General features: G+C 42.6%; 1 protein-coding gene across 3 annotated transcripts in view; it reads left to right on the forward strand.

Moving 5' to 3' along the window:
* Positions 1-24583, forward strand: part of LOC122556787 (serine/threonine-protein phosphatase 2A 55 kDa regulatory subunit B beta isoform) — a 564274-nt gene that overhangs the window by 89618 nt on the left and 450073 nt on the right. The window contains exon 1 of one of the 3 annotated variants that reach the window (XM_043703960.1): positions 12427-13043. The exons of the other annotated variants lie outside the window; for them this stretch is intronic. Coding sequence (XP_043559895.1) covers positions 12965-13043 — 79 coding nt within the window. The 5' untranslated portion in view covers positions 12427-12964. Of the gene's footprint in view, positions 1-12426; positions 13044-24583 lie in introns of those variants that run through there. 3 annotated transcript variants of the gene reach the window in all.

A 24583-nucleotide genomic window follows, 5' to 3' on the forward strand; every position in this document is an offset into this window, starting at 1 on the left:
GGAGCTGGACAGTATCAAAGAGTTTCCATGAGTAAATAAAAGGTGACTTTAGTGATAGGATACCAGCTGCTGTGGAGATATTTCAGTGGCGATGTGACTAAAGCACTTGCAACACTTGTCTTTAAATTAGGGTGAGCATTTCTGGCATGATAGCGTTATTTGGGAAGCTGACTCGTTCGATCCTGCCAACAAATACTGGACATTATTTTTTTCTGGGCAAATGACATTGAGGCAGATGAAAAGTAACAAGTAACTCTCCTGACAAAAGCACCTACTAGAAGAAGCCCAACTGGTTTCAAACGGTACTACAACTGACTTTATCATTGGAAAATGTGGCAAGTGGAGCATATGACTTGCAAAGTATTTTGATGGAAGTGGACATCCTCACCAGTCTGACTGAGCTTGGGTAACACCACTTGAGTGAAGGCAATTATACTTCCTCACTCTAGACATACCCTGAATGGAGGGATTGCAGGTCAGCCCACAGCAAACCCCAAATGAAGCAAAGCATTGGCCAAACAGTGAACATTTTCTTCAGGATCTGGGCTGGCAAGCCATTTTATTTGCTTCCAGTATGTGAACTCAAGACAGCAAAGAGTCCCATTGGGTCTGAATTGAGTAAGAGAACTCACTGGAGCACACCCTGGAAAGTCTACCAGCATCTGGTTTGGAACAGTTAAATTGATTGGCAAGTCCCAAGTCAGAGCCATTCAAAATAAACATTTGGTGAAATGGTCACTTGGTTCTAATGGAGGTCAATACTGATGTGGCTGATTCAGTGATCACAAAAGTAGTTTTATTAACAAAACTCACTCTGGACTCCAGCTCTTAAGTTTGTACCAGTTGTCAGCTAGTCTGAGAATATATACTGGGGAACCTTTACAGATTAAGAGTACAACTTTGGTTCCGTTTTCTTATGAGTAACAACCAGTTCAGTTACCGCAGATTTTGTAAAAGGTTTGGGTCCAACCTTGATGGGACAAAATTGGTTGAAAAAGATTCACCTAGATTGGCTCACCATTTTTCGATTAGAAAATCGCCGCATAAGTGAAGTTCTAATTAAATACCTGGACATTTTCAGGAAACTCTAGGGACTATCAAAGGAGCCAAGGCTAGCTTGTGTGTTAACCAGGAAGCAATTCCATGATTCTGCAAGGCCACCAATGCCATTTGCCTTCCAGGCAAACCTGAAAGGGCTGATGGTGATCGGGGAAACCAAAGGGCCATCACAACCAAAATTGAAACACTTTTGGACCCAGAAAGACCAGGTCACCACGCAGGATGAGATTTTATTATGGGGAGCAAGAGTGACTGTGCTGAGCAAACATAGACGCTAGATATTGGCTAGATACTACCACCAGAGTGTCGAGAGTTTCCGAAATGAAGAGATTGTTGGCAAGAGATTAAGTCTGGTGGTTAGGCTAGAATGCAGATATAGCCCTGTTGTGGGGCAGTGCCCGGTGTGATAACAAGGACAAAAGTTGCCACCAGCAGTTCGTCCACATTTGTGGGAATGTCTGGTAAACCCTGGACTTAATTCACATTGACAGTGCAGGTCCTTTCATGGACTTAAGGTACTTAGTCATTGTCAACATCTACTCGAAGTAGTTGGACATTAATAGAGCCAAACACGAGAACAACATAGAAAAAAATGCAAGCATTTTTGAAATACATGGACTCCTGGAAGTGTAGGTCATGGATAAACGGTCATCGTTTACCAGCAGGAAACTCGAGTATTTTCTAAAGTTGAATGGCATTCAACATATGAGAACAGCTCCGTACCATCCATCATCCAATGTTCTGGCAACAATAACAGTCCAAAATTTGAAAGCAAGCTTAAAGAAACAACCTACAACTTCACTAGATGCAAAACTGTCTGATTTCCTATTTGATTATCGGACCACCCCTCATGCAACTACGGGGATAGCTCCAGCAGAGTTGCTAATGGGAAGAAGACTTTGTACAAGATTAAGTTTGATCTTCCCAGACTTGGGAGGGGAGGGTGAAATGGCATCAGGCACGCCAATGCCAGACACGACTCTGCTAACTGGGAGAGACCAGTTTACTTCAGGGAATGAACTTTGGTGTACGGGTGGCCCTGCATGCATAAGAGACATTGTCGCTGCAAGATGAGGTCCACTAACGTGTAAAGTTTGGGTAGGTGCTCCGGTCCTGAACAAGTATATGGCTCATGCCCGGCTCCTTGGAGAGTCAGAAAGGCTGTCGAAACCTGTGGGTTCTCCCTCTCCATCAAATGTTGAAGACACCTTTGGAATCTGAGATGGACACAGCGGATTTTGCTGCCTCGGCGCCTTTGCCACTGAAGATGAGAATGAATTTCTTCTGAGACACTCCGGGCACAAGAAGCGAGTTGCTGTGCGTTACACGTCACCACTATCTGTGGCAGAGTTGGAGGAACCTGACCCAATGCTAAAGCACCCCAGGAGGAGCTACAAAAAAAACCCACCGGCCTGTGTCCTCTGATTGTAATGAGGTCAGCCAGGTGGATCCTATAGAACATGAGTTCCCAGACTGGATCAGATTAACAGCCCCAATTAGGAAGCCATGACTGACAGATAAAAACAGGTGTGTAGGACATCCTGTCACTCTGAGGGAGCTGGATCAGTGTCCAGGACTCTCCACTTGTAAATAAAGGATGGTACTGACCTCTGTGGAATTATTTCAAAGTTTAGAAGAATGGGGGTGATCTCGTAGAAATATCTAAGATTCTAACCGGATTAGACAGGATAAATGCAAGAAGGATATTCCCAATTACTGAGGAGTCCAGAACCAGGAGACCAAAATATTGAATGTTTTCAAGAAGGGGTTAGATACATTTCTGGGGATAAAGGGGTGAAATTGTATAGAGAGAAAGTGGGAACAATATATTTTGTTTGATTGTCAGCCATGATCATGTTGAATGGTAGAGCAGTCTTGAATGGCCAAATGGCCGACCTCTGCTCCTATTTTCTGTTTAATCCATCCAGTCATTGCACCTATCAATTGAGCCACTAAGCAAGTATCTTCCTCCCTACGGGCCTTCTTGGGGAGGACTGGTATTGTGTAATGTTCACAACAAAGTCTTCATTCCAAATACATAATGTCCTGGTAAATGATGTTCGAGGAACTATTTAACTTATCAGAGGGAGGTTACATGCTAAAAATATGGACTAACCGCTGTGTTAATAAGATTCATCTGTTCAGATTAAACTTAGATTTATTCTGTTTCACCCAGGCTATTTAAAACCTTGGTGCTCAATTTGATCCCGGTTGGGTTACTGAGCTCCCCTGTATCCTGTCAGTACCCAGACAATTCACTTCCACCTCCATGTCACATATCTATCCCCATGCCTCAGGCTATCTGCTTCTGGAATCTTCCTGCATATCTTTAATACCTCTGGACTCAACTAATCTAATCGTTTAATTGTCCATTCCATTCAACAAGCATCAAAACCCGCACCTACTTCTGTAAGTACACCATGCCTGTGGTAAACCTCTATTAGCTCAAATTTTAAATTTGTACTTTTGTATTTGAACGCCACCGTGGCCTAAACCCTCCCTATCTCTGTAATCACCTCTCGTTCTCAAATCCTCCAAGTGCATGTCTCCATTCTGGCCTCTTTTGCTTCCCAAACTTTGCTTCCAGCTCAATTCGTTGCCATGACTTCAGCTTTCGGCCATGTCTTCTGCACTCTAACCAATCATGATTATTTCATTCTTTCTACCCTCTTCTCCATTTTTCCTGTTGCACTTTTATGCAAACTACCCACAGAGTTGAAGAGAACTTAGAGAACAAATAGGAAGTTTTTCAACTTACACTTCCAAAACCACTCCAAGCTCAATTAGTGAGCTTCATTTTGCTGATGAAATTTGTGTGCTCTTACTTGGAAATTGTGCTTTAGATCATCAGAACATAGAGACAGGGATAAGTCACTCAGCCCAATTCGCCTGCCCTGCCATTCAGTAAGATCATGGCTGATTGAGTACTTCAGTGCCTTTTACACACCCCATCCCCAGAACCTTGCATGCAACTGGTAATCAGAAGTCTGTCATTCCCTACCTTAAACATACTCAAAGACTAAGCCCTCTAAGATAGAGATTTCCAAAATTTCACAAATCTCTGAATTAAAAAACATCTGCACCTTGGCATCTTCCTTATTTTTAAGTTGTGCTCCTAGTTCTGATCTCCCCAAGTAGATGTTTGCCTTCATCTACCTATTCACCCCTTAGTATTTTGTAGGTTTCAATGAAATCGCCTCTTGTTCTTCAAATCTTTAAAGAATACATGCCCAGTTTGCCTAATCACCCTTCATTGGACAGTCCCACCATGTAGGCACTCCCTCTATGGCAAAAAATATCTTTCCTAAGTTTAGGAGGCAAAAATTGCACACAATATCTCGGAGATATAAGCAAACTCCTATACAACTGAGGCAAGAATTTACTACTCTTGCAGTCCAATCCTTTTACAATAGAGGCTAATCTTCCATTTGTGTTCCTGATAGCTTACTGTACCTGCATGTTAATCTTCAATGACTCATTGACAAGGACCTAGGTCCATGTGTACCTTTACATTTTGCAACCCCACATCATTTAAGAAATACCGTGCATGTTTCTCTTGCCAAAGCAGATTGTTTTAAATTTCAAAATATACTTTATTCATAAAATATTTTGATAATCTGTACAATTGGTCATGCCATATATTCGTAAACATTCCATTTCTTGGCATACAGAGACAGAGTAATCATTCATATATATTGGTCTGTACGATTACTATCCACATATTTAGCAGGGGGGGGTCAGTGGAGCCCCCTTACTGCGTCAGACCCCTGTGCTTAGGCAGGCAGATGTTAAACGGTGGTCTTTCCCCACTGCGCCTTGGCGACAGCTGCCCCAAGCTTCAACGCGTCCCTCAACACGTAGTCTTGGCCCTTGGAATGTGCCAGTCTGCACCACTCAGTCGGGGTCAACTCCTTCAGCTGGTTTCGGACCAGAGAGCGTCCTTCACCGAGTTGATAATTCTCCAGGCATGGTTGATGTTCGTCTCGGTGTGCGTCCCGGGGAACAGGCCGTAGAGCACTGAGTCCCGCGTCACGGCACTGCTCGGGACGAACCTCGACAAACACCACTGCATTCCTCTCCAGACTTCTTCTGCGTAGGCACATTCCAGAAGGAGGTTTGTGACAGTCTCTTCCCCCCCGCAGCCGCTTTGAGGGCATCGTGCGGTGCGGGAGAGAGTCTGCCCATGCATAAAGGATCTCACAGGCAGAGCCCTTCTCACCACCAGCACCAAGCCATGTCTTGGTGCTTGTTGGAAAGTTCTGGCAATGAGGCATTCTGCCAAATGGCTTTGACAGTCTGCTCATGGAACTGCTCGATAGGATCCGCACTCTCCTTTTCCCGAAGGGTCTCAAGGACTCTACGTGCTGACCACTTCCTGATGGACTTGTGGTCAAAGGTGTTTTTCTTCATAAACTTCTCCACGAAGGACACATGATACGGAACAGTCCAACTACTCGGAGCATTCCGCGGCAGCGTGGCCAGGCCCGTCCTTCGCAACTCCGGGGACAGGTAGAACCTCAGTACGTAGTGACACTTGGTGTTTGCGTACCGGGGATCCACACACAGCTTGATGCACCCACACACAAAGGTGGCCATCAGGGTGAGGGTGGCATTGGGTGTATTGTTTCCCCCGTTGCCCAGATCTTTATACATCGAGTCCCTTCAGGCCTGGTCCATCTTTGACCTCCATATAAATTGGAAGATGGCCCGGGTGACTGCAGCAGCACAGGTTCTGGGAATAGGCCAGACCTGTGCCACGTATAACAGCAATGACAGTGCCTCACACCTGATGACCAGGTTTTTTCCCGCGATGGAGAGGGACCATAGCTTCCATCTGCCCAGTTTCTGCCTCACTTTGCTGATACGCTCCGCCCAAGATTTGGCGCATGACCCAGCCCCCCCCGAACCAAATCCCCAGCACCTTCAGGTGGTCGGTCCTGACGGTGAAGGGGATCGAGGATTGGTCGGCCCAGTTCCCGAAGAGCATGGCCTCGCTTTTGCCTCAGTTTACCTTGGCCCCCGAGGCCCGTTCAAACTGGTCACATATGCACATGAGTCTGCGCACGGACAGCCGATCCAAGCAGAAAACGGCGACGTCATCCATGTACAGGGAGGCCAGATAACCTTACATTTTTCCACATTATATTCCATTTGTAATGTTCTTGCCCATTCACTAAGCCTGCCCAAACCCTCCTGAAACCACTTTACATCTTCCTCACAACACACATTTCCTCATAGCTTTGTATCATCAACAAATTTGCAATTATTACACTTAGACACCACCTCCAAATACACTGCTTTAAAAACCATCTTGAACACACTGCAGAAATTTGCTGTAAACAGCTTTGGTCCTCAATGTATTTATATGCAGATTTAAGCCACCCTTGATTACTATGTTTACAATGCTACATCTTCTCTCATCTCCTGACTAATAACATGACCCACACTACCACAATTATTTGTTGGCTTATAAATAACTCCAAACTATGTCTGCTCCCCCTTGATGTTTCTCAGCTGCACCTAAAAAGATTTCACACATTATTTTTCCTACCTCAGAGCCTCCCTTCCTAATGTACTGACTCCAACCCTTATGATCTGCACAGCTCCACCTCCTTTTCCTTCCTGTCTGACCTTCTTGAATATTCAGTTCCCAGTCCTGGTCATTATGCAGCATGTTTCTGTATTGGCAATTAGATCATATCCATGTATCTCTATTTGCACCTTTAGATTATCAGCCTTTTTGTGAATGCTAAGTAGAATGTCCAGAATTTTATTTTTTTCAAATCATTCAGCTTTCTAAGCATACTCCATGCTCATCTTTGTTTTTCCTGTCTTCTAGTCTCTCCAGTATCTTTTTGATTTCTTGTGGGCAGCACGGTAGCACTGCTGCTTCACAGCGCCAGAGACCCGGGTTCAATTCCCGCCTCAGGCGACTCTGTGTGAAGTTTGCACATTCTCCCTGTGTCTGCGTGGGTTTCCTCCCACAATCCAAAAATGTGCAGGTTAGGTGAATTGGCCATGCTAAATTGCCCATAGTGTTAGGTGAAGGGGTAAATGTAGGAGAATGGGTCTGGGTGGGTTGCGCTTCGGCGGGTCGGTGTGGGCTTGTTGGGTCGAAGGGCCTGTTTCCACACTGTAAGTAATCTAATCTAATCTAATCTAATCTAAAACTATATTTCCTTCCAATTTGGGTTACCCCCTCAAGCAAAGTTAAATTCACCCTAACAGCACTGAAAAACCTTCCCCTAAGGATATCAGTCAAGTCCCAGAAGATGCAATCTATCCAGTTTGTGCAAGTCCACTTGCCCTAGAAACCGGTTCTAATTCCTTCCTCCTACACCAGTTCTCCAGCCATGTGTTCGATTGGTCAATCCTCCCATTATTATGCTCACTAGTTCTTGGCACTGAGCGTAATCCTGATATTACTGCCCTTTAGGATCTGCTTTTTAATTTCATTTCTAATTCTAAAATTTGCCTTCAGAACCTCACCCATCTTCCGATCTATGTTGGTACCCGTGCGGACCACGACCGTGTCAACTCAATTTCCTTTCTGAAACAAATTATAAAATAAGCTTTTGCTAAACACCAGGACAGGTTGAGGTCCTCTGCCAAGCAGTTTCCCCCCCGACGTGATCGACGATGCCCTCCACCGCATCTCCTCCACTTCCCGCTCCTCCGCCCTGTTTCAGCTTTGATCTCCAGCGTCTGCAGACCTCACTTTCTCCTCTACCAAGCAGGTCTTGCACCACAATACATGCCTGTGCTGATTAAATTTTGAATGAGATCCTGGAAAACTTTGGGAGCCTCTTCTTGTGAACCCCGAAAACAGATGATGAAATTCATCTTCACCTCCACTGAGCCAACTCAGTCAATTTGGCTAACTGAAGAGAGAGGTATTTGAGAACCAGGATTTCAAACAAACAGACTAAAACTCTTGGTTTACTAGGAAGCAGTGATCCCACACTGCAATATGCTTTGGAACCTTGGACAATCTACAGCACCTCAAAGCACTAGAGAAATACCACTAACAGAGCCTACACAAGATCTTTCAACTCCAGAAGCAAGAAAGGTGGTTCCAACAGTAGCATCTTGTCTCAAGCCAATATATCTATCATGGATACGCTAATCCGTCAAAACAAGCTCCATGGATGTCTTTTACATCTGTCAGCAGACTGCCGAAGCAACAGCCATACTTGGAATACTCAGTCACATCAGGAAATAGTGGAAGCACTTTAGGAATATCCTCTTCCCATTCCTGAAGAAATGGGAGTCCCTGGCTTGTGACTGACCAAAATGGAGGAGGTTTATTTGAGAAGGTATTGAACTTGTTGAGAGATTTCGTTGGAATATGCGGAGAGAAGTCTGAGTTGGAAAGCATACACACAACCTCTAAACAGCTTATCTGCTCACCCCTTTAAGCACCATTTGTCCGCATGTAGGAAATCTGAAATCACAAACTGAATTTGTTAGCCATCCCAGAACTCATCCCAATAGATGGCTTATGAAGACCTGCATTGAGATTTGTATGGCCAGTGGAGACTCCTGCTACATCACACTACTGGCAAAATACAGCATTATACTCAGTGCTGTCTTTCTATTCAGTAATATTTAGAAAATCACCAAACGTATTTCAAAATAATGGTTATCCCAGTGAAATCCTTTAAGACCTGCCTAAAGGGATTGTAATTGCTGTGATATATCAAATATTCTTACTTGGTGACTTTCTTCTTCCATTGCCTTAGGTGCCATCTGGCTTACAGATCAGTCTATGAAAGCTTCAGATGGACTTATTTAAAACAGCTAGGTGAGATAGATTTGCTGGAAAATAACTGGGACCATGTAAACAAATTTAGGTAAGAGTCAACTTCAGAAGACTTGCCAGTTGAATATCTCTGAGAAAATCTGACAACATATTTTTATTCAAATTGGATTGTTTGGCCATATCTTTGGAGAGAAAACTCTGAGAGAGAATACTATAATTTAGCACATTTTCAACAAGCTAATCAGCAATATGATTTTCTGTATATGAGCTGATTTTAATTCCTTGTACACTCTGACAAAGGAAAAGCTCATAAGCTGGAAAAACTTCATTTTCATATATACGATTCATCCTAATCTAAGCTCTACTCATTGTTCAGGATAAAGTTCTGCAAATATGCCTCCTGTTCAAGCAACACTTCAGCATGTTTATTCATTCTCACAAGTCAACTGCCTTTCACAGACTGCGTGCAGCCTGTTCATGTCTTATTGTTTGTCAGCTTTTAGTACTTGGAAAGTGCAATTGTATTTTAAATTCCATTCTATTGCCCCTGACAGAGAATGTCAATGACTTGAAGAGTGAAGAATGCTGTGTGTGGATGAGTGTACAGAATTTGTACAGAAATCTTGATATAAATCAAGAGAAACAATGAATTATATTTATCTAGCATTTTTAACATGATGAAATGCGCCTTGGTATTTCATAGGGGTATTACAAAACAATATTTGGCATTGAATCACTTAAGGATATGTTGAGACAGGTAACCAAAAGTTTTCTCAAAGAGGTAGGTTTTAAGTAACATCTTAAAGGAAGAGAGAGGGATAGAGGAGTTTAGTAAGAGTCTGTGAGAACTGAGCATCGGCACTGCAGTCAGTATTGAAGGGATGAATATTGGAGATGAATGAGAAGCTAGAATTGGAAATGCAGAGGTTATAGGGCTGGATGAGCATACAGAGATGGGGAAGAATGAGGTCATTGGGAAGGAAGAATTTGAATGCCTGGATCAGAATTTTAATGTTGGAGCTTTGGAGAACTGTTCTCTAAATATGCTAGTATGTCGGCAAAGGCTGGGAACAAACATTTATGAAACACAAGTGCCCAGCAATGAACAGCTCCAAAGAGAGACAATGCAACCAACTCTTTTGATGTTCAATGGCATTACCATTACTAAATTCATCCCATCACAGAGTTGCTACTAACCATAAAAGTAATAGGATCAACCATATAAAAATGTGCTACAGAGGCAAATGCAAAAGACTGGGAATTTTGCAGCAAGTAACTTACTTTCTGACCCCCTGAATGAGTGCAGCTTTAACAACACTCATGAAGCTTGACACCATTCAGCAATTCACTGAGGCTTCTATCAGCACCTTCCAAACACTATCACTTAGAAGGTCAAAGCCAGCAAATGCATGGGGAACACCACAACCTACAAGTTCCCTTCCAAACCACATACTATCCAGATTTGTAATTATATTGCCGTTGTTTCATTGCTGTCATGTCGAACTTCCTTCTTAACAACAGAGTGTAACCTACACCACATGGACTTCAACAGTTCAAGCAGCCACCTTCCCAATGTAATTTAACATGGATAGTCTGCCAATGATCCCCACATCCAGTGAACAAATAAAAACACAGTTTGTAGATAGTTCCATGTTGTTCTGAATGCTTGGCTGATCTTGTGCAACCAGACAAAATTCCCAGACTCCAAATTCAAAATCTCATGCTGCAAAGTTGATTTTGCAGATTGTAACTCACTGAATGCTACGACTAGTTTTTCTGAGTTAATCTGATTTCTTCTAGCTGGTCACTGGATTGATGGATTAATTTATTCGTTAATTGATAATGCCGACTAGAACCTTGATAGTTCCTGGTGTTTCAGAGTTGAGATCACCGAATGCCCTCTTAGGATACAGTGCTAGTGTCCCTACCCCTAGCCCAGGTTCAAGACCCACCTGCTATAATATATCTGAACAGGTTGCCTAGGAAATGGGGTTAAATAAAAGAAAACAAAACAGCCCTGAATTCACAGTTCTTTAGCAGGTAGAACATAAAACAAAAATAACGCCATTACGTGTAAAGGCCTTTCCCAAAGACTTGTTCTGTATGTGACTGGTTTGCCTGGGGCAACATTGCAGACAACTAAGTACCTAATCTCTACAATTACCTAGAACTCAGAACCATGCTGTCACAGTCATGGAATAGTGGTGCTGGAAGAGCACAGCAGTTCAGGCAGCATCCAAGGAGCTTCGAAATCGACGTTTCGGGCAAAAGCCCTTCATCAGGAATAAAGGCAGTGAGCCTGAAGTGTGGAGAGATAAGCTTGATATTAGTGGATGTGCAGGTAAAATTTTGATGGATGTGGAAGGCTCCTTTAGGTCCTTGGATGGAGGTGAGGGAGGAGGTGTGGGCGCTGGTTTTACAGTTCCTGCGGTGGCAGGGGAATGTGCCAGGATGGGAGGGTGGGTCGTAGGGGGGCGTGGACCTGACCAGGTAGTCACGGGGGGAACGGTCTTTGCGGAAGGCGGAGAGGGGTGGGGAGGGAAATATATCCCTGGTGGTGGGGTCTGTTTGGAGGCGGAGAGGGGTGGGGAGGGAAATATATCCCTGGTGGTGGGGTCTGTTTGGAGGCGGAGAGGGGTGGGGAGGGAAATATATCCCTGGTGGTGGGGTCTGTTTGGAGGCGGAGAGGGGTGGGGAGGGAAATATATCCCTGGTGGTGGGGTCTGTTTGGAGGCGGAGAGGGGTGGGGAGGGAAATATATCCCTGGTGGTGGGGTCTGTTTGGAGGCGGAGAGGGGTGGGGAGGGAAATATATCCCTGGTGGTGGGGTCTGTTTGAAGGTGGCGGAAATATCGGCGGATGATTTGGTTTATGCGAAGGTTGGTAGGGTGGAAGGTGAGCACCAGGGGCATTCTGTCCTTGTTACGGTTGGAGGGGTGGGGTCTGAGGGCGGAGGTGCGGGATGTAGACGAGATGCGTTGGAGGGCATCTTTAACCACGTGGGAAGGGAAATTGCATTCTCTAAAGAAGGAGGCCACCTGGTGTGTTCTGTGGTGGAACTGGACCTCTTGGGAGCAGATATGGCGGAGGCGGAGGAATTGGGAATACAGGATGGCATTTTTGCAAGAGGTAGGGTGAGAAGAGTCACAGTCATGGTCGGCTGAAAGGTCTGTTCATATTCTTTACTGTCTTATGCTCAATGTTCTCTCTGCTCGACTCCTCCCAGGCGTTGCTTGGAACTAACCTTATTGACGAGCCTTCGGTTACCTGTTCTAATATCTCAGTGTAAATTATTGTCTGATAACATTCCGTGAAGCCCCTTGAGACATTTTACTTCGTTGACGGTGCTATATAAATGCAAGCTGTAATTTTTGGGGTAATCTTTTAAACACCAAATCTTGCTGAAAATGTGTGCAATTAAGACTTGAACAGTGCTAGCATTTCCGTTAACAGTACAGGATGTTTTTTTCACGGCTACGTAAGGTACTGGTAATTGGTTGCAAGGTTTCCCTACTGTACAGCCTGTAACGTGACTGCTTTAGATTAATGGGAGCAGCCTTCAGCAAGGCTTGCAGTCTGCGTGGCTTGAAATTGGAGAAGGGAGCTGTCTCTAAGCGTTTCGATTATACTGCATGCAAACGACTAGTACTCTAGACAGTGAATTTTTTTTTGTAAATTTCACCTTCACGTATGCCCGAAGATAAAAGCTTTTGGTGCATTCTTTTCATTTAAAAAAAAACTCTTTCTGCTACGTTATTTTGTTGGTTCAGAAAGGGTTAATATTGACTTGATTGCTACTAACTTGCAGTTCTTCTGACACGGGTGAGTTTTAGCAACATTGCTTATAGAATGTTTTATAGTGCTCTTAGTCAGCATTTCCTGAACTGATGGACAACGGCCAATGACTTAAGCATTCCGGTGTCTTGGGATTCAAATGGCATTCCTCCCGAAATGCAAACCTCTGTACCCTGGTGTCTGAGGAGGCAAGTATGGTGAATCTGTCTCCACCACGCCATGACCAATTTCCATCTCCGTCAGCCCAACCGAGCTGTGAAGGAATAAATCCGCATCTAAGGTGGGGAGGAATGAAAAGTGCCATCCACGTGGTCTGAAGAGGTTGCTCTTATTTAGCTCCTTTTGGAAGATGAAATGCTTCTCTCGGTATCTGCCTTACATCTTCAGACCTCCCAGTACAATCTTCTCGTCCAGCTGCTACACAGAAGGTACAGTAGTAATAAAGCGGAGGGCGCGGGTTGGTGTTGAGGGCGGTGGTTTGGGGGTGGGGACAGGTGGATGAGGAGACGGGTGTGCTGGTGGGCTGGTGGGCTTGGGGATGGTAGCCAGAAAGACAGTTGTTTTTAATTCCCTGACTTAACCAACATCACCCAAGGAACTTGCTGCAGCCCTCATCATAGACTTTTTTTTCAGAAAAACCAAATTGATTATTGTTAGTTACTGCTTATAAAGCTGTTTAAAGCACTTCGAATCCTGCTTGACAACAATGTACAGAATTTAAAACTCGTGTGTCAATTTTAATGAGGGTGTGATGAAGTAAAGAAGGTACTTTTTTATAAATATCTGAACCACGTTGAGTGACTCTAACAATAGTTTAATTAGTTTGGCCAATTGCAGTATATTAGTAGTATCATGCTGTTTGTATACATTTCATAGTGGAGGGCTTAACTAATGAATTATGAAGAGGAATGATAGAACACATATTAAATATTTATGTTGTAGAAAGCAGGGATGAGCTATTAAAACAGCTTGGATGTGCATTACTGTAGTAGTTTGTGTGGTTTTGTCTCCCTGACTAACGTTTCAGATTTCTATAAAACAAAGTCTGATGTAATCTGCATTCAGTTTTTATACTCTAGTTTTGAACTGCTTTTGAACAAAAATTTGAACAAGCTGCTGCTATTTTTAAATGTGTCATTGAATATTGATGTTGGGTCAGGACTTTGCGATTTGACTTGCCACATCACTTCTACCAGACTTTGCCTTTACATTCGTACGCAGAAGCTGGAGTCTGTAACGCCACTGTTTTCCCACCAATGAGAGGTCATGTGTTTGTTAAGACAAGTAACGCCAAAGACTTGAGATTGTAAATTTCTATCATCTAGTATAAGACCAACATTGCTTGTGTGTTTTGTATGTAGAGTCCAGCAGACGGATGAACCAGCATTTTGAGAAATCGAGGTTAAGGCTGATAAAAAGTTTCCTGCTGGTTTGTTTAAAACTCCCTTAATGCTCTTTTTGAACAGCAATTCTCCTGTAGATTACAGTTTAAAGTTGGAATCTTGTCAAGCAATCAGGTCTTCAGCTTTTTGACAGTGGAATTAGGTGAATGAGGGCTTTCAATGTGATTTTTGAGGCCTGAAATTTCTATTATTTTCCAGTGGGAACCTATAATCAAGTGTTTGTTTCAGTTTGCCTGTAGAATGCTGATTCAGGCACTGTTACAGATTGTCAAATGGATTGTGCTTTTTCTCATGCAGTGCCTATCTGGGTCACAACTAATGAAAAGCTGGTAATGTGTCTTTTTCATGCCAAGGCTACAGCAGATTTATACAGTGCAGCAGTATGTCACTCTGAAACTCTCCATCCAGATTGATAAGCTAGGTGGGGTCTGCAGTATTTGCTGCTGTTTGTTTTTATTTATATATGTGTGTGTGTGTACGTATATATATATATACGTACACAGTGCAATTCTTGCGAAGAGGCATGTTAATAAAATGACAAAACCAAAGAGAGAATGTGTGTGTGTTTATGTTGTATAAAGTGTGTGTTAGCATCAGAAGAACATAAAAGCTTTTTTGGTTTGTACATATTGCTAAATCTTACAAAGACTGACATTTCACAATTTATGGAAAATTGATTTAAATTAATATGCATCTCAACCATGACTTGGGGATCAAACCTTCTGAATTTGAGACTGTTGGTCTATCACACTGTTTTAACTCCTGTAGAAATTGCTAATGTTTAGAGTTAAGCTGCTCCCTGTCCAAAGCAAGGTCCTTCTCTGCCTGCTGTGCTCACTACCTAATAATTACAGTGCTTGGTTCCGGATGGTTGAAGCTGTGTTTACAATCTTAACCCTTTAGAATGTCAGCCACTATTGTTCTCTGGGCTGGCTATTTTTACAGCAAGCCAGTACCTACATTGTGAGACTCAAATACCCTTTACTCCATAGATTGCAGACTGTTCTGGAAATATATTGTTTACCTCTCTGTCGAAGTCAGTTTTCAGTTCAGAGTTAAAAATCACACAACACCATGTTATAGGCCAACAGGTTTATTTGGAAGCACTAGCTTTCAGAGCATTGCTCCTTCATCAGGAGGTTGTGGAGTACAAGATCTTAAGACACAGATTTTACAGCAAAAGTTTGCCTGTAGAATGCTGATTCAGCTTTCAGTTCACATTTGATGACTACAGTAGTTTGAAAACTGGTGGAGTACATTCAGCCCCCTTTCCGTGTCTGTTTTCCAATTCAGTGAAGTCACAGCGATCCGTCTCTTAAATCCATTCATCGACCCTGGCTCTATATCCTTCTATGCCCACGTCGAACTTCTAATTTAATAAAATTAACAATGTTTGGGTCACTTTATTTCTGCAAAAGATAGTACGACACGCATTAATATGAGACGTTTTGAACTGTGCTTCCCCAATCTGCTCTGCTTTTTTATCTTCATTTTTTTTTCTTTTTACTTGATTAGATTAAATTACTTAGTGTGGAAACAGGCCCTTTGGCCCAATAAGTCCACAACAACCCGCCAAAGCGCAACCCACTCAGACCCATTCCCCTACATTTATCCCTTCACCTTACACTACGGGCAATTTAGCACCTAACCTGCACATTTTTAGACTGTGGGAGGAAACCGGAGCACCCGGAGGAAATCCACGCAGACATGGGGAGAATGTGCAGACTCCACACAGACAGTCACATGAGATGGAAATTGAACCTGGTCTCTGGCGCTGTGAAGCAGTAGTGCTAACCACTGTGCCACCGTGCTGCCCAAATCAATTTATTAATTTTGTTTTAAATGTTTAAAAACTCCTAACTTGCTGCTCTGTGCCCCTGCATCTACCATTTATTTTGGACTCTGGCCTTTTGGAGCTGTAAGACAACCAAGATGCATTCTCAGTCAGATTATGCATGCATTCATGCTAAACAAATGTCAAGTGTGTTTACAAGTGGTGAGCAAAAGGTTAGTCAAATAGGTTGTTTTTTTTTTAAGAAGAGTTATAAAGCAAGAGAGTTGTCGGTTTAGTAGGGCATTGCAGAGCAATGGTTGTAGCAGCTGAAAGCACAGCTGCCAGTGGTAGAGCAATGAAAGTCAAGGTTGCACAAGAGGCCAGAATTGGAGCTGCAGAGATTTGAGATTTATGGAACTGAAGGAAGTTGCAGACATAAAGTGTCAAGGACATAGAGGGATTTGTGAATTTTAAAATTGGGGCAACTGAAATTGATGCAGCTGAGTGAGCACAGGGTTAACGCATGAATGAGCCTTTGGCTGATCTAAGATATGGACAATAGAGTTGTGGATGGATTCAAGTTTCATGGTGATTTAAGGGATGAGTTGGGACAGGAGACAATTAGAATGGTGGAACTGAGGAAGGGTCACTGGACCCAAAACATTTACTCTGATTTCTCTTCACAGGTGCTGCCAGACCTGCTGAGCTTTTTCAGCAACTTCAGTTTTTGTTTCTGATTTATGGCGTCATCAGTTCTTTCTTTTATTTAGAGTGCTTCCATATAGATATAACAGTCGTGTGGATAAGGGTTTCAATGCAATTGATTGGAGTCAGGGATGGGTATAGCGGGGAACAAAGTAGGCGTTTGAAGATTGAGAAGATGATTAGAATTGGAAGCACCTCCTTATGCATTTTATATATATATACACACACACACATACACACAGAGTCAGTCATGCTGCTGAAATTAAAGTTTAAGTTCAATATGAAAGAGCACAATGTTTGATATGGCATGAAGAATTGTGTTGACAAACGCTATTAAAATATTTTTCTTTAATTTAACAATGTAGTAGTAATAGTACTAAGAATAACTGACAAATATTGTACTTAAATATACTTTATTTGAAATATTTAGATCATAACATCTTTTCTTTATTTGCATTTAATGTAATAAACTAATAGAGTCTTAGAGGCATAGAGATTTACATCACAGGAACAGATCCTTCGGTCTAACTTGTCCATGCCAACCAGATATCCCAACCCAGTCCAGTACCACCTGCCAGCATCCGGCCCATATCCATCCAAAGCCTTTCTATTCATATACCGATCGAGATGCCTTCTAAATGTTGCAATTGTACTTGCCTCCACTACTTCCTCTGACATGTACCAGCCTCTTGTGTGAAAACGTTGCCCCTTTAGGTCTCTTTTATATCTTTCACCTCTCACCCTAAACCTTTGCCCTCAGGTTGGGGAGTCCAGAACTAGAGGGAAGAGACCTTTTCTATTTATCCTATCCATGCCCCGCTTGATTTTATAAATCTCTGTAAGGTCACCCCTCAGCCTCCGATGCTCTAGGGAAAACAGCCCCAGCCTATTCAACCTCTCCCTATAGCTCAAATCCTCCAACCCTGGCAACATCCTTGTAAATCTTTTCTGAACCCTTTCAAGTTTCACAACATCTTTCTGATAGGATGGAGAGAAGTTTCTGTTGAAAATTTTCTGTTATCATTTTGGATTGGTGAGATTACAGTGCCTTTAAATCATGAAGAGTTATGGGACATACAAATCTGATTCAAAATAAGTAGCTAGAAAATTTATGAAAACAGTTAATTCTGACTGAGTTAAGACAACTAGCTAACAAAATAAATTCACAAAGGAGTTGGTGAACTAACTCACTCACTCAGAATATTTTGAGGACTTTTCAATTTTATTTACTTTATTTAAGAACATTGCAGCACAGGAACGGGCTCTTCAGCCCATAATGTTGTGCCGAAACGACACAGATTAAACTAATCCTTTCTGCCTGCCTTATCCATATCCCTTGCATATTCATGTAAGGCCATTAAACGCCCTTATCCTATCTGCCTCCACCACCAACCCTGGCAGCACGTTCCAGACTCCTAGCACACTGTTTAAAAAAAGAGTGGCCCTCACATCTCCACTGAACTCCCCCCACCTCCCCTCACCTTAAGTGCATGTCCCCTAGTATTAAACATTTCAACTCCGGGAAAAAGCTTCTGACCATCAACCCTATCCATATATCTCACAATTTTATAGACTTCTATCATGTCTCCTCTCAGCCTCCGCTGCTCCAGAGAAAACAACCAGGTTTTTCTATCATCTCCTTATAGCTCTTACCCCTGTAATCCAGGCAGAATCCTAGTAAACCTCTTTTGCACCCTCTCCAAAGCCTCCACATTCTTCCTGTAATGTGTCAACCAGAATTGAATGCAATACTCTAAGTGTGGCCTAACCAAAGTTTTATAAAGTTGCAACATGACATCCTGACTCTTGTACTCAATTCCCTGACCAATAAAGGCAAGCATGCCCTACGCCTTCTTTACCATTCGACCTACTTGCATTGCCACTTTCAGGGAGCTATGACTTGAACCCCAAGATCTCTCTGTACATCAGTGCTGTTTAGGGTCCTGCCATTAACTGTTCCTTAACATTTGATCTCCCAAAGCGCAGCACCTCACACTTAGCGGGATTAAACTCCAAAAACCATTTTGCCGCCCATATCTGTAACTGATCTATATCCGCTGTATCATTTGACAACCATCTACACAATTCACAATGTCACCGATCTTTGTATCATCTGCAAATTTACTAGCCCACCCATCTACATTTATCACAAACAGCAGAGGTCCCAGTGTGGATCCGAGCACTGGTCATGGACATCCAGTCTGAAAAGCACCTTTCCATCACTACCCTCTGCTGTCCATGGATAAGTCAATTCTGAATCCATGCAGCCAACTCACTGTGGATCTCATGTATCTTATTTGTTCAGTAACTGAAACTTCTAATGCCCAAAATAAGGTTTTAATCAAAATAAAATCACTCGATATTAACTATTTTTAAAAATGATTAATTTTATCCATGTGACTTGTTTTGCCTTTTAACACTTCTGTTGTGATACTTCAACGGCAAATGTTTAGTCCAATGTGTGCTGAGGAAGATGTAAAGTGGCTTCAGGATGATTTGGACCTACTAAGCGAATGGGTAGGAACATGGCAGTTAATGTGGAAAAGTGTGTAGTTATACACTTTGGTATGAGAAACAGCTCTGTGGAGCATTTCTTAAATTGTAAGAGGTTGGAAAGTGTAGATATATACAGGACTTAGGTGTTTTTGTTGCTAAGTCCCTGAAGGCTAGCGTTCAGTTTCAGCAAGCTATCAGGAAGACTAATGGAATGTTTGCCTTTGTTGCAAGGTGACTTGAGTATACAAGTTTTGAAGTCTTACTTCAATTTTGTATTGGCTTGATTAGACTGCACCTGGATTAATGTGCGCAGTTTTGGTCTCCTTAGTTCAGGGAAGATATGATGGCCATTGTAGAAATGGCCACTAGACTTGTTTCCCGAAAGGTGGGACTGTCATATGAAGAGATTGGGCAAGTTAGGTCTGTATTCTATAGAGTTTTGAAGAATGAGAAATGATCATAAAGAAACTTGGAAAATACTTAAAAGGATGGAGTTGGTCATAGAGTCAAAGAGATGCACAGTATGTAAACAGACCCTTCGGTCCAACTTGTCCATGCTGACCAGATATCCTACATTAATCTAGTCTCATTTGGCCCATATTCCTTCCTATTCATGCATTCTTGTGCAACCCCGCATTACAGAAAAATCTCGCTTTAGAAACAGCGTTGGCGATGTAATCACGTTACACTCAGCACACATTTTAAAAATTCACGTTATAGAAAGTGTTCCCAATTCATCAATCGCATTATAGTGTGTTCAGGTTAACGAAATGCGCATTATAGCAGAACAACCTGTACTCATCCAGATGCCTTTTAAATGTTGTAATTGTACCAGCCTCCACTATCTCCTCTGGCAGCTCATTCCATACACATACCACAGTCTGTGTGAAGAGGTTGCCCAATAGGTGCTTTTTAAATCTTTCCCCTCTTAACTTAAACCAAAGCCCTCTAGTTTTGAACTGTGCTATCCTGGCTATTCAGAAAAGATTTTGGCTATTCAGCCTATCTATGCCCCTTATGATCTTATAAATCTCTATAAGGTCACCCCTCAGCCTCGGATGCTCCAGGGAAAACAACACTAGCCTATTCAGCCTCTCCCTGTAGCTCAAACCTTCCAACCCCAGCAACATCCTTGTAAATCTTTTCTGACCCCTTTCAAGTTTCACAACATCTTTCCTATAGCAGGGAGACCAGAACTGAATACAGTATTTCAAAAATGACCTAACCAATGTCCTGTACAGCCACAACATGACCTCCCAACTTCTATACTCTGTGCACTGGCCAATGAAAGGCAAGTGTGCCAAATGCTGCCTTCACTACCCAGTTTACCTCTGACTCTGCTTTCAAGGAACTATAAACCTGCATCCCAAAGTCTCTATTTGTCAACACTCCCCAGGACCTTACCATTAAGTGTATAAGACTTGCCCTGATTTGCCTTTTCAAAATGCAGCACCTCACATTTATCTAAATTAAACTCCATCTGCCACTCCTCAGCTCATTTGCCCCCCTGATCAAGATCCCGCTGTAGTCTGATGTAACCTTCTTCATTGTCCACGACATGATCAGTTTGGTGTCATTGTAAACTTACTAACCATACCTGTTATATCCAAGTCATGTAATATAAATGACAAAAAGCTGTGGATTAATACTAAACCTTACAGTACACAGCTGGTCTCCACTTCGAAAAACAGCCCTCCATGCAGGTGAGATGTTTCTCTTGGTTGGGAAGTCCAGAACTATGGGGCACATTGAAAAATAACGGGGTTGCACTTACGTCTGTAATGAAGAGATTTTTCAGTTTATTCAGAGATTTATGAACCTTTGGAATTCTCTACTACAGAGTGCTCTGGAAATTCAGTCTTTCCATATGTTTAAGATAGAGGTTGATAGATTTCTGATTACCAGTGGGTGTAGGGTTATGGGACTCTAATGGGTAAGAGACACTGAAGCTTTCTATCCACTATGATCATATTGAATGGTGAGGTAGGTTTAACTGGCTGAATGGCCTACCTCTTTTTCTATGTTTCTATGTCCAGCTGGTGCCTATACCTCACCTGTAAACTCTTCCCAGTATTATTGGATGGGCTGACTTCTGATGGTGTCGTTAGCAACAATCTTGACATAGGCAGTGGACAATTTATTGGCAGGAATCCTGAGGAACAGGATTTACATGTATTTGGAAAGGCAAGGACTGATTAAGGGTAGTCCACATGGCTTTGTGTGTGGAGAAATAGTGTCTCACTAGATTAATTGATTGTGTTTTTCGAAGGAGTAACAAAGACGATTGATGAAGGCAGAGCAGTGGATGTGATCTATATGGACTTCAGTAAAGCGTTCAACAATGTTCCTCATGGTAGACTGGTGAGCAAGGTTAGATCACATGGAGTAGAGGGCCAACGAACTATTTGGATACAAAGCTGGCTCAAAGGTAAAAGACAGAAGGTACTTCTCAGACTGGAGGCCAGTAACCAGTGGAGTGTCTCAAGGATCTGTGCTGGATCCACTTTTTTTTGCCATTTAAATAAATGATTTGGATGTGAAGATAGGAATGGTTAGTACGTTTGTAGATGACACCAAAATTGGAGGTGTAATAAGTTTATCTCAGAGTACAATGATAAATGTGAGGTGCTGCATTTTTGAAAGGCAAATCAGGGCAGGAGTTATACACTTAATAGTAAGGTCCTGGGAAGTGTTGCTGAACAAAGTGACCTTGGAGTGCAGGTTCATAGTTCCTTGAAAGTGCAGTCGCACGTAGATAGAATAGTGAAGAAGGCGTTTGGAATGCTTGCTTTTATTGGTCAGTGCATTGAGTATTGGAGTTGGGGGTCATGTGGCTGTACAGGACATTAGTTAGGCCACTACTGGAATACTACATTCAATTCTGGTCTCCCTGCTGTAGAAAAGATGTTGTGAAACTTGAACGGGTTCAGAATAGATTTACAAGGATGTTGTCAGGGTTAAATGTTTGAGCTTTTGAGAGAGGCTGAATAGGCTGGAACTATTTTCCCTAGAGTGTCAGAGGCTGACGGGTGATTTTATAGAGGTTTATAAAATCATGAGGGCATGGATAAGATAAATAGACTAGGTCATTTCCCTGGGGTGGGGGTGTCCAGAACTAGACGACATGGGTTTAAGGTGCGAGGGGAAAAATTTAAAAGGGATCTAAGGGGCAACATTTTCACACAGGGAGTGATGTATAAGTAGAATGAGCTGCCAGTGGAAGTGGTGGAGGCTGGTACCATTACATTTTAAATGATGTCTGGGTGGGTATATGAATAGGAAGGGTTTATAGGGATATGGGCCAAGTGCTGACAAATGGTACTAGATTTATATGGGATTTCTAGTCCGCATGGATGAGTTGGACGGAAGGGTCTGCTTCCGTGCTGTACATCTCTATGACTCCACATCAGTAGGTTGCTTTGAGTTGAATGGTATGATACTTCATTCTTGGGAGAATTTATGACTTTATTAGTTTATTTTCCTGATAATACAATAGTTGACCAAGACTGTTTAAAGTCTATGTTTCTACCATTTATTTCCGTTTTTGCCTCCTACCATTCTTCTACCCATGTTGCTGGCCTCTGTCTGTCCCATATGTCAGATTGTATTACTTTTCTCTGTTTTTCTTTTTGCCTTAGACATTCTTTCTTTAGGTTCTGACTTGTAAATTGTCCAAATTCTTTCAGATTTTGGAATTACTTATTCCAATACTTTGTACCTTTAGTATTTCTCACTAAATAATCTTAGGATTTTCCCAGTGCTTCCAGGATCCCACTAGTCAATTGATCCTAAATGCCAGACATCTCCACTCCATCTTCCCCTCCAACTCCCCTCTTTCTCCTGCCCCTTCACTCTCCTTCCAAGAATAATCATACATCTTGGGGCTGTTAAATCATGTCCTTGACAATAGTTCTCAATGTAGCAACTCAGATCCCAGCCTAAATGCAAATAATTGGATAATTCCAGTCGTTAATCAGGCCTGAAAGCCATGATTGATTTTGTGCATTTAATTACATATCTATTTTCAGCTCACTACATTTTGCCAGAGAAATGATTCTACTATTACAGGAGGGATTTTGTAGTTTAGTCTGTTTGCCCTCTGACTTGAGATAAGTCTGACTAACCTCCAACTTGTAAATTGATGGGGTGGGCATTTAATCTTTTGCCACAGAGCATGAAAATGGGGACAAGGTTTACTTTTGGATTAAAGGCCTGATTTAAATGTCAAATGTTTGCTTGGGAAAACTCTTAATTGATATAGAGATGGGTTTACTTCCCACTTAGATCCATTGGAAATAAGGTGTGATATATTAAGTTTGGTACTTCTGTTGACATTCACTGTGGCTGCTGGCAGCCCTGAGGCGGAGATCTATGGTTTGTGCCAAAATCTTCGGCCTAGCACCAGGTGGACGCAAAATGCCATGGATTCCAGGATTCCAGATCCACTGGGAGAGGGCTTCATCACTGATCTGGATCTGATGCTGTAGGCTGTGAGGGAGAGGAGGAAAGTGTCTTCCCAGTGGCTATCAGAGGGAGGCCATCTCTTTGTAAAGCCAAGACATCTTGCTGTTATGTGTCAGCTCTTTCCATCTCCTCTTACTGCTCTTTCATTTTCTACTTTTCTCAAGGGGAGCTATCTTCCACCAGGGTCTGACGGTCCTCAAGCCCAACTCCTCTGGAGGGCCATGCTATGGAGAGCACATCAGACTGCCAGAATGAACAAAACCCTTGCAGAGGTAATTGGAGGGTAGCATCCAACTGGTCCAGGCTCCAGAATCCCATTGTTCAAAACTGAGTGGCCGATAGAGCCGTTTTAATTGGTTGTATTATCTCTGTACATCTGTCTGGAGCTTGTACAGGGGTCGGTAGCCATCCTTTCAGAGGATTTCCTTTGTACCCTAAGCTCCGTCTGTAACCCCCGCAGAGTAGCGTGTAGATGTGAGGTAGCAAGCACTGCTGAGTGATGAAGACATCGTGGTGCCAGCCAGAAAAATGAACCAACTCATCGAAGAAGTTCTTGTTGTAGTTGCAGTTGAGAGGATGGAAGCCCTTCACAGGATTGGTGCTTGTTATCCTAATAGCCATGTGTGTACAATCAGTGGTGACCTATACCTGGGGGTTGTCCAGTGATGGAGGTGAAAATCAGTGCCGTCTTGCCTTGAGGGATTTTTCTTGTTACATGAATGTGCTGCCCAACATTGACAAAGACAAGATTGGTGAACAATGAGATGCAGTGGTACTGATTTTGAGGTCATGAGCTGTTCCTCGTAAAAGTGCCAACAGTGCCTTTGATAGCGATTGACAGGATATGGTGACAGTGCTGTGAGCTGTGAAGTCTTTCATGACAGGCACAGAGCCCAGTATCCCTCTGCATGGTCTGTAGCAGTCACCAGTCCCCAGTTACCTGCAGCACTTGTTCCTGGTCATCTTTATATAACTCAGTCTTCAACAGTGGATTCTGGATTGAGATATTTGTCTCTATTGACTTATTGACTTTCATTCCTCTCTCATGTCCTCCCAATGTCTGGATCCTGTTCTTCTTGATAAGGATGTTTTTACTTGTTGTCGTTGGGCCCAAATTTTAAGAACC

Source organism: Chiloscyllium plagiosum, chromosome 14, assembly GCF_004010195.1.
Source record: "Chiloscyllium plagiosum isolate BGI_BamShark_2017 chromosome 14, ASM401019v2, whole genome shotgun sequence".
Lineage (NCBI taxonomy): Eukaryota > Metazoa > Chordata > Chondrichthyes > Orectolobiformes > Hemiscylliidae > Chiloscyllium > Chiloscyllium plagiosum.